Raw genomic sequence first — 11,269 nt, forward strand, 5'->3', positions numbered from 1 at the left:
GGAAGAGAGGCTCTACAGCAGTTGCCCCTTGCCCCCCCCCCCGTGTAGATCCGCCCCTGGTGTATTGAATATTATCTTGAAGTCTGGGTTGCATGTGATTCACGCTGATCCTACTTAAAGTGCTTTCACATAGGGTCTGATGAGATGTTTCTCACTGTAACAATATCGCCTGGTCAGCAATGTTCCGGGGAAAATATACCTCGGGATGTTAATCACAAGTGAACAATGGCTGCAGATTGATTTACTTGAACAAAGCTCTGATGAGTCAGTGAAATCCACCCGACTATCAGCTGAGCACCGCTACAACGGGAAGGTACAACTCACGGAAATCTGACCTTTTGCACGTAGTTAACAAGCTCAGTGTTGCTAACCTGCTTCAGCTTGATTGACGGCCTTGAAACAGGATCCGAAACATTTCTTCAATTTACACGTGGACCCTAACAAATGCCTGTTGTCCGTAATTCTATTAATGATTATTCATCAGCCGACTCCCTTATCACCCACCAGGTCACTGGCAACCCACGATAACGGTTGAGTTTTATTTTGCAATGTTCAGAAACTATGAGATAAACATTCAAAACAAGTTTTTTCTTTAGCGTTAGTTTTTCTGTTTAATGCTTTTCCATTTGGTTGCTACATTCAAAACAAAATTTAACCCTAATTGTAGAAGGGCTGCCAAGAACTTAGTTTAAACATCATGCATTTATTAAACTTTAAAAATGCGCATTTTGACAGGGGATTCCTTTGAACTTACAAAATAACTGGAGAAAAATATTTTAAATAAGATTTTTTAGTTGTATGAAGTTGTCCGATAGGTTGGCTCAGAATAGCCGCTGTTTTTGACTGAAAAGTTCATTTCACAAGGTACAGTCCTTATCAACTAACACTTTGGTCACATCCCACCCAAAGTGGATCACCTGAGACTCTGATATCTACAGACAGGCAGATGAAGGCAACCATTAATAATCCTCCTACAGAATTATCTACGGAAACCTTTTACGTCTCATAAATACCTTTAGTTTCCCCCTCCAGTATGAACCAGTGGACCGAGTGCTTCGTTGTCACAAGAACAGGAAATCTTTCCTAACAATCTTTGATTTTAACAGTTAATTGGCCTTTTAAAATGGTCATTTGATCTTACTTATTTTAAAATGCTATAACAAACGGAACCACAAATACGCAATAAAAAAATAAATAAAAAAATTGAATGTTAAATATACCTTTACAAAGCAGTGAGTGTCTTAGGTGTTTTTTTACAACACCACTGTAAAACAGGTGTGTTGATTATTGGCAAGATGAAACCATCTTTTGTTTTTATTTATTTTGACTGTCTTGTTTTAATAACTGCAGAAATATATTGGCTTTGGGTGCGTGACATTACATTAGTGATTCAGATCACACTAGTACCATTTTAGGAATGAATTTAGATAGGGTTCCTATTTTGAAAATTGACCACTCCATTTCTATCTTTGACTTCCTGCTGCCCTCATTTGCTACATGTTACAGTCCGTGGGGCGTCTGGTGGAATTGCAAGCATCACTTTGGCTGGCTTTATCAGAGCTAACATGGCCAGTGTGGACCCAGTCCTTCAAATAATGACTCAAAGAAAAACAGCTTCCAATTTGAGATTTTTATTATTTGGAAAAATTAAGTCTCAAAAATTCAACTTACATTTGAATAACAACTGCACGCAAATTCAAACTGAGGTGTAATATATGGCATAATAATGCTTAACATCTGTCATAATGTTTTGCTTACGACGAGAACTCCAAAGCAGCAGCGAGGAATCCGTAATCATTAAAGTCGACAGGTTCAAGTAAGACATGTAATTACAGCTCGTTAGTCCTTTAAGTTAAAAGCAATTCAAAAGAGGGGAAAATAAAAAAAAGTTTAAAGAGAGGCTGAGCAATTATTTATCAACAGGAAACGTTCCATATCGAGCAAAGCGATATCAAAACTACAACAAACCGGCTGTGCATCGTTAAACTTAAATAGATACGGAAAATATTTAACAAGCACATTTTACAAAGCATTTTAACACTGATGAAAAAAAGAAGCTGATGGCAAACAAAAAAGAAAAAAAAAACTGCACCAAAGAATCACAAGTTTTAAAATATTTAAGAAAAAGAAAAGGATGGCAACAAAAAGCACATTCTCACAATTAACACTATAAAAACCAAACTGGATTTTCAATAAACAGATTTGGCCAAATTCACTCGATTACTTCAAATTAAAAAAAAAGCACGTATTCAAGTTGTGTGTTTTTGAGATTTCTTCCAGTTATACAGAAGGTAACAAGATGTACCTTAATCCACTTGTCTACAACCAGAATCTACGCTAAGCGACGTCACTGTGCGACACTGAAGAAAATGTTAAATATAGGAAGAGGTGAGGATAATTCAGGCTTTCAGAGACTCTGAAACTGCAGGCAAACCTCATAGCAAGAGGTGGGAAACTACACAGCAAACCCATCAAGTACACTTTCTGTGAACTACAGTATGCAAAGACTATGTACAACATCGAGGCTGCAGCCCGTCGGCATTTAAAAGTTAGTTGGCTCAGTTACAGTTCATAAATATTTGAACTTCAAAGACTAGCAACTACATTTCCTAAAATAAACTACCTAATCCAAATTCCTGTTTTTTTGTGGAAAGAAAAAAAAATTACATACATTTTTAACCCTTTCAAAAACTACTTTACACCACATGTCCAGTGTGTGCCTTCTCACCCACCTTGCTGACTTTCTCATCATGCTGGGACATGTTTGGATACACATCACATTACCAGGAGTATATTTGTCGTTAAGAGGTGGCACTACATTAGAGGAAAAGTCAAGGTGCATACAAGTTTATCTGTTGGACACCGCACAGTCGTTGGGTTGGATTGTGGAACAAGATCAACAAAGAGGCTGTTGGTCTGTGCACGCCTGAGAGGACGCATGCAGAGAAATCTTGGTGCAATCGAGAAATCTGATACTCAAATCAAGGCTGGGTTGTGATACCGACAAGTACCACTTCTCATCCTTTCACACATAAGTATCCAGGTCTTCCAGCTTGCATTTCTGGAGTTTGTTGGAGTTTCTCAGTCTCTGGTGTATGTGTGTGCGTTTTGCTTTTCTCAGTGTTTTTTTCAGGTGCTGCGTGCGCTTGTCCATTTGGTGTTGTGATGGTTGTGGCTCTGTATTTATATGCCCGAGTGTCTGCCTCTAGATGTGCGTTATTCTGTGTGTACCAGTGTATCTGAAACTGCACCTACTGCGCCGTGATGTGAGACAGACTATAGGAAAGCACTTGGGTTTGCTCGTGGATCCTTCTGGTTTCTGTAGCGCACAGCAAGCCACACTCCCAGGATCTGTTAACAGAGGATTTACATGTAAGAGAACAGCATTAAAAAGGCCCTTAGAAGTTATTTTTCTCACCAAAGCTAGACCACAACTCACCACAAATGTGCTCATCATGTAACACAAAAAGAAAGGACAACAGTGAAGTGAAAATACTGGACAAACTTGAACAAACTGATAGCGTCATTTGCAACCAGTCTGTGCAGGAGGGAGCAAATGTGTAGCAATCACGAGTCATTTTTATTTAAAAGAAGAAAAAAAAAGTGAAGCTGTCTGTGAAACAGTCACAGCTTTTAATCTGTTAGTAGGGCAGCTGTGGCTCAGGTGGTAGAGCAAATAATCAGGAGGTCAGCGGTTCGATCCCCACCCCCCCAAGTCCATCCTTGGGCAGGACACTGACACCTGAATTTCCCCTCATTCATTTACAGAGTACTTAGGCATGCAGGGTGTATGAATGTGTGCTTAGCACCGGCAAATTCTTCCCTTTAGTGTTACTGATACTTTGTGGGTTTTTATTAATGTGTGCCTCTGATCACAGATAGCCAGTAAGGATGCCAAGTATGGAGCAGCCACAGCAGGAGAAAGACAGGTTAGAGAAGATTCATGGATGTAGTGAAGGAGGACACGCACAAGATCGATGAAGAAGATGTGAGGAATAAGGCGAGACGAAGGCAGAAAAAAGTTGAAGTCTGACTCATTATGGTTTAGGCATTAAAATGACTTAAGGTTACACAATAAAACTACTCAGTTAACTTTCAAACACAGTGGTTGCTACTTTGTCCAAGGCTGTATTTATTGGTTTGCCACAATGACACGTCTCCCTGAAGAGTCTCATGAACATTCATGCTGCTCACTCTAATTACCACACATTACTTAAAAACAGTCATGAAACACGACTATTTCATGGTTTGGCATGAGAGCCATCTGGTAAACCTTCAGCACAGTCCAATAGAGTGGAGACTGCATAAAATGAATTTCAAAGACTGCATATTTAGATTTGGTCAGGACATTGGTAACAACTCCAACACTGTATAAATCATCTTTATTCCAACAGAGCCCAAAAATGTTCCGTTTTCCTTAGAACACCAACGAAATGAGAAAATAACAGTTCTGAAAGTAGGTCTTTAGAGCAGAATATCAGAATTTTACAATATGAAAATATATATGTGTTATATGTGTGTGTCATCATGAAACAGCACATGGAATATGTGCTTAGACTGTTCATTAGTGAAAAATGAATTACACAGAAAAAAAGCACATTCACCCACTACTTTTAGATACACCTGTTCATTAACCCAATCATCTAATCAGCCAATCACATGACAGTAAGTCAATACATTTAGACACATAGGTGTTGTCAAGCCAACCTGATGAAGTCCATTTAAAGGATCAGATACAAACCTCAGTGAAGCTGAAAAAGAGCCCGACGCCTCCGAGGATCTTCAGAGCCTCTGTGGCATGATCCAGCATCTTCGTTCCACAGGGCACACATCTACCTTTCGTTGTGCATGGCTAGAGTGAAAGAGAAAGGCGTTCTGTCTTTTTGCACTATGACTCAACGGGTTGTCAGCTAAGCCAGTATTAGCTACCAAAATCTATTCTGAGAATAACAGTAAGTGCCCTACTTTTTCCTAAAGGAAATGCTTATGTGATTTTTGCTTGAGGCTCATTGTGTAACTGGAAATACAGAAAAAAAAAATCATTGATAGAGTGGGTAAAAAACAGAAATAAAATGGGGTTTATTTAGGCAACAACTGAAGTATGCACCTAAACCTTTCTAGTGGGTTTTTCCATGACTGTGTTTTTCTTTAGTTAATGAAAAAAATGTGATATTTGAGGCTTACAGCACGACAGCTCCCCAAGTCCTGGTTAAACTGCTGCAGTTTGACAGTGGTGTTGAAGAGCCCACAGCAGTTGAGTTGGGTCTCCAAGTCTTCCTTGGTCTTATTTTCCATGATTCCCCACGCAGAGTTCAGAAGTGTCTCCTGGAAAATGTAAACATGACAAATAAAAGCCAAAGGCATTAAATCATATACATTTCATATGAATTCAGAAATGCAGATTTTGAAATAGACATTATGTTGGCTCACCTGCTGCCCACGGTTCATTGCCAAGCAGGAACATGAAATTCCAAATTGGAAGAGGAAGACAATGAAGAGAATGACCATGTACTGAGAAGCAGGGGTCAAAGAAACAACGGCAGCAACTCCACATTTCAAACAACAAAGAATAATCATCTGTGAACTGGGAGGGATTTCGGCCCTGATTTCTTAAACTGTATGTAAAAGATGGATGTAGCCACTGTGACGTCATCCAGCGGTTTTTAAGATCCTGTTTTTGAAGCGGAGTATTTTTCCCATCTGCATCCTAGCTATGCGAAACCGGATCAGAGCATAGGATGGACATGACTGAGAAACATGGGTACACTGCATGCTCTTATGGCAGTGATTTGTTAATTACACTGTAGCTCTGTTCCAACTTCAGAAATTGTACTTCATGTTGAATCAAACAAGACTTGGAACTGAAGCTCAAAGCCGAGCCCGAAAAAAAGCTGATCAGATTAAAAAGATCAGGGAAGTGTAGGGCCGTTTTCCCATCGAGTTTTATAAAACCATGCTGCCCATTAAGGCACTTCAGCACTGGCTTTACATTCCAGGCTTAGTTCTCCAAACTATCTTGCTGCCCAGATATGAGCTTGTCCACTGTTGGGAAGTTTGAAAGGAAGCTTCTCGACACACAGGTGAGGTAAAGATAAACTGTTACTAACAGGTTGTTTTACCTGAAGGTAGAAGAATTTGGACCAATAATTTGGGGGCTGTAATTCAAAATGATGTTTCTTTATGCACAATCACTCCAGATCTGACACAACGAATAGTGGCATTAATGTGCCACTCCAGGCTTAAAAAGACTGCCTTTATAACCCAGTAGCAAATATTTAGTTTTGTTTAACAGAGTCTAAGAGACGATCATTTGCCACTTTCCGTGTGTAGTTTTGTTTTTTAAAATTCTGCTGCTTCTGCTTTATTAATGCCAATACCAACAATTTCTTTTATTCTCTCAACTTCAGGCAGAAGAATGAGTCACAGTAAACCTACATAAAGGCCCACTTATGCAGGAATAATAATTCTGTTGTACACTGTGATGCTGCCAGAAACTTAAACTAACAAACATTTTTGGTGATACAACCCAGCACCTACATAAACTACATCCTGTGTTAGGTCTGACGGGCACCGCAAACCTTGAGACAGTTCAAAAGTATGGAAGAAGACTGGATGGGACTTAGGAAGGACAAACATTTAAACCAAAAGATAAGTAATTTTTCCCAAATAACCCAGATCTACTGCGAACTTGTGCATCAACAAAGCTATAAAGGATACAAAGAAAAGCATGACTTGGTGGTGGTGCATGGCTCCGATCAGTCCTACAACAGCGATGAGCAGCAGGAAGACGCCCACTGCAATGACCCCTCCGATAATGTGGATGCTGGACACCAGGCCGTAGCCCTTCCCCCATGCCGCGACTCCGATCAGCAGCAGCCCAACCAGCTGAAGGGAGCAAAGGGAAAGAGGTTAACCACGGTCAGCTGAGGCAGAGTGCATCAGATGGATCACAGCTTATCACGAGGTAACAGCACTGTGGTTTGATTACTACAAACACAGCTCAGTCTGTAGAGAAGAGCTCAGCTTTGGAGTTCAAGTGTGAGAAAGAGGCCGACTAAAAACACAAGTTTAGTGTTAAATACCTCACACAGCTTGAGGACATGAAGCTGCTGGTCCAGGACAGTGTTTTATGTATTTAAAAATGTATTTTTAAATAATCTGTAACCAATTCCAAACACAGTTATATTTTAGAGCATTTTTTATTATTCTTTCACTTCAAAATTGCTGAAATGAAAAACAAAACCATCTATTTAAATTGAGCACAAGCTGGTCTGGTAAACTAATGTCTTCAAGGTTGAGCTGATATGTTTGCCGACTCTGACCCTATTGACTGATCTCTGCTTGGTCACATCAATTTTGTGACGGCGCATGAACTGCATGTCAAAGAGTTGAAAGACACGAAATCACTACATGACAAAAATCTGACTTCTGTATTTGTGGAACAAACAGGGAAATTAAAACATCAAAAACTGAAGTCAACACTTCAACCTGCTCTTTCAGTTCAAAATACAAAAATATTGACTTACAATCATATGAGCTTTACGAAACTAGCAAAAACTCACCACTAAAATGTTGCATGAGTGATATTTTGGCAAAGAATAAACTACAAATTAAATATAAAAAAATAGGGATGCTCAGATCTGATATTTGGATGGGAGGCACGTCCAACGCGAACTCAAAAAGCTGGACTGAACGTCCGTGTTGATCCATTTAGCCACACAACAGTGGGAAATACAAGTAGAGCTAATATAACATGAAGGAAGATAACTGCAGTCTGCAGGCATTTCACATTGTGACACAAACTGATATTCTTCACATGTTGCAAAACTTTATATAACTGAAAACTGTGGTCAAAGGTCGATGCTTTGGCCTTCCCCTCTCACGTTTACTTTTGCTCGTTACATAATGTCTTTCTGGTTTAATGCAAGTTAGCAACACTTGCTGGAAAGCTTTTATTGCACTTACAGTAACAAAACATTGTTGTCAACTCAATATTTCACTGCTGCCTCTATTCAGCTCTAGACATGAAGCGTGTACGTGTGTGTGAGTGAGGAGACTGTAAATAAATGCAGATAATGCCTGAATACACTTTTTTCTACTGTATTCTATAAATAATCAGTTGCTTAAAGTTGTTGAAGGCATCATTTATTCTTCATCTCGACATTTCCCCAGTTGGGAATGGGTCGTTGTCAGGTGACCGAGTATAACCATGATCAAGCTGCATATTTTTTCTCCTCTCCTTCTTGGGTTTCTTGAAAGGCGCTATACAAATCTATATTATTATTATTATAATAATAATCTAGTTAAAGCAATGAGTCACTGTTTAAATCTATAAATTAAACTTTTTTGTACTCCCCCCCCCCAATTAATGTGTTAATGTTTACTTCCTCTCTCTACTTACATCCATTTCAGAAGTAAATCATAATCACAGATCCTTTTGAAATTCTACACCATAACCTGACATGCACCTCAATAGAAACCCAAGTTCAAGTCGATCGACGCAGCTTGGGACTATTTTGATTGATCTGTTCAGTTCCATCGAGTCCATCATCTATGCATTTCTGGCTTTTTCCCCCACAGGTATTGAATAATCATCGCCTCGATACAAGGATGTTAGCAAATTCCTGGATGGAGACTGCAGAATACATCGCAACATGGAAATGTACCAAGAATGAAGAAAAACGGACAACCGTATCATTTTGTTTCTACTGTGGCTGCCATCACATATAAAAACGTCATAAATGATACCAATGGCCACTTACATAGGTTATGATATAGGTTCTACAAAGATTCAGTGCAGACGTTTAAATAAGCATCGCAGGTATCAAAGTGTTCGTGTATTCAGCTCGCTGACGTCTGTTCCGATTCGATCCTGATTTAAAAACAAAAAAAATCTCAAACTCGTGACAGATGCGGTGACTCAGCCATCAACAGGACTGGCGGCATCACGTTCCTTTCTGACTGGGCAGGTCGTGTCACAAGTATTTCACTGGGCACCGAGTCGACAGGGACAGCGAGGTCTCTGTCCTGGTGTGTCAGTAACAGCTATGCAAACACCAGCTTTACTCCTGTTTTCACCAATGGCACACAGCACAGACGTTCGAGAGTTCAAAAGTTTATTTAGCCTTTTTTTCTTTTGCTTGCTTTCTTGACTAGTTTATTGTTAGCTTCATTTATTTTTACACCTGGTAACCTCTTTTTTTTTTTCCATTTTTAAAGTAACCTCTGCTTGCTGTCATTGGGCAAGGGGGAAGGGTACACCACAGGCAGACAAACACATTCACACTTACTACGTATCCTAACCTTAAAAACATGCCTTTGGACGATGGGAGGAGCCAGATTACCAGGCGCAAACCGACACAGCGAGAAGAAACTCCAAAACGACAGGTACCCGCTCGATTCAAACTAGGACCTTCTTACTCTGCAGCAACCATTTCAACCACTGAAACTACCTAAAAATACTTTGGGTTACTTTCACTCATCATATTTGGTCAGAGAGACTTAATAAAAGGCAGAAGCTACTTCAAAGAAGGACAGCATTACGAAGCAGAGCAGGGCTACAGGTATTGATTATTTTAGTAATAAACTATTCTATCAACTACTCCTCCAAGTAATGGGATAACAAATATTTTGGCTTTACTGTAGATTTTCACTGTTTCACATCAAACAGGTGGCCAGATGAAGAACTCATGGCCACCTTTTCTCAGCAGTAGTTTTAATGGTGGTTAAAGGAAGAAGCTGAGTTCTCTGTCTTGGTAATGGCTCCACCTCTTTGCTGTGTGTAGACAGACTCTAGCATCACGTTAAACTATGACTTCATCGGCTTAATTGCTGCTGTTGTGTTATCAGCCCTTTTTGTTAAGAAAACTGAGGGCTGCTTGGGCTTAATGTTGTAATACAATATTATCATGTGTTCTCCTGAACCTGCCCACGCTCAGATGGTGAATTCTAAGAAATCGTGCATTAAACAAAGCATCGAAGCAAAAATTTGCATTTTATTTTTACTCATAGGGAGAGACCCTGCAGCAGGTCTCTCCTTATGAGGCAAAATTAGTCTACTGCAAATACATTTGCTGATCAACTTAATTTTCTTAAAATATTTGATCCATTTTCATTATTTCACTTTACCAATAAATAACAATTCAGTAAATTTATATTTGTTGATGCATATTTTGTCACATGAATTACAAAGTAGGAAATCCATTTAGGCTGAGCTTGATGTTTTCTTGTACATAAAGGATGATTTAAATTCGCCTCCTCACAGTGAGGAAGACAGATTATTAAATTTAACACTGGAATCAGTTCAGTACTCCATATTAGCAGACACCCAAAGCCGAGACATCAAACTGAAACTGGAAACTGCTGGATTGGTACATCCCTATTGATTACACAGAGTGTGACTGGAACAACAGAAACAACATCCTGCTGGCAATTCTAATGGCAAAAGAGCCAAACGGGACAGGCAAAAAAAAGAAAAGAAACAACATCCTGCTTAAACCTACCGAGTTTTTGTACTGTTACAGTACTGTGCAAAAGTCTTGAACCAATTTTGCTAGTAAAATGGGATTTAGGTTCAGAGATTCATTGAAGCATGTGCAAACATACATTTAAAATGAAGCAATAAAACTAACAGTCTGTGCTCTGTCCATATTTGCTATGACCACCTTTATTCTTCAGCACAGATCTTAAGCAAGCTTAATGTAATTTGTTTAAGTAATCTTCAGGAAAGGTTCTCCAGGATTCTTAAAGGGCACTGAAAACTTTTGTTTGGATGTTGGCTGGCTTTCGTCATGTTCTGTGCCAAGATGATCCCACACTGCTTCAGTAATGTTTAGGTCTTGGCTCTGGCGAGAGCAATCATTGGCAGCATGTCTGGGACCATTGTTATGATGAAGAAGTTTTTGCCAGACTCTTTCCAGACAGTACTGCATCGTGGATCAAACTTTGTACTTTTAAGAGTGTTGATGAGATCTCCTACACCACACCACTGACTGACATGCAGCTCTTAACCATGACAGACCCTCCATCGTGTTTTCCGCATGGTGTAGGAGCTCACAGTTGTACCCCTTGATGATATTCAGCAAACAGTAGATTTTTTTTGTTTCTAAAGAAAATTGATTTTTAAATACTTATTATATGCTGCAGTGTCCTCCACTTGCCCACTTTCCTCAAGAATTTCCTTAAGGAGACACTGCACACCATACTGAGACATGCCAAGTTTTAGGCTCTCTGGGAATCACGTTATTTTTGTAAAAATACTAAAATGCTT

The 11,269-nt window shown here is 39.4% G+C and overlaps 1 protein-coding gene across 1 annotated transcript in view; it reads right to left on the reverse strand.

Moving 5' to 3' along the window:
* Window positions 1–1,615: 1,615 nt before the first annotated feature.
* tspan31 (tetraspanin 31) overlaps window positions 1,616–11,269 on the reverse strand; it is a 10,679-nt gene continuing 1,025 nt past the window's right edge. The window contains exons 2-6 of the mRNA XM_004560257.4: window positions 6,718–6,885; window positions 5,431–5,511; window positions 5,185–5,325; window positions 4,742–4,852; window positions 1,616–3,351 (exon numbers count right to left, since the gene is read on the reverse strand). Of these exons, the coding sequence (XP_004560314.2) occupies window positions 3,277–3,351; window positions 4,742–4,852; window positions 5,185–5,325; window positions 5,431–5,511; window positions 6,718–6,885 (576 nt within the window). The 3' untranslated portion in view covers window positions 1,616–3,276. The remainder of the gene's footprint in view (window positions 3,352–4,741; window positions 4,853–5,184; window positions 5,326–5,430; window positions 5,512–6,717; window positions 6,886–11,269) is intronic.

This window comes from Maylandia zebra, linkage group LG20, assembly GCF_041146795.1.
Source record: "Maylandia zebra isolate NMK-2024a linkage group LG20, Mzebra_GT3a, whole genome shotgun sequence".
In the NCBI taxonomy this organism is placed as follows: Eukaryota; Metazoa; Chordata; class Actinopteri; order Cichliformes; family Cichlidae; genus Maylandia; species Maylandia zebra.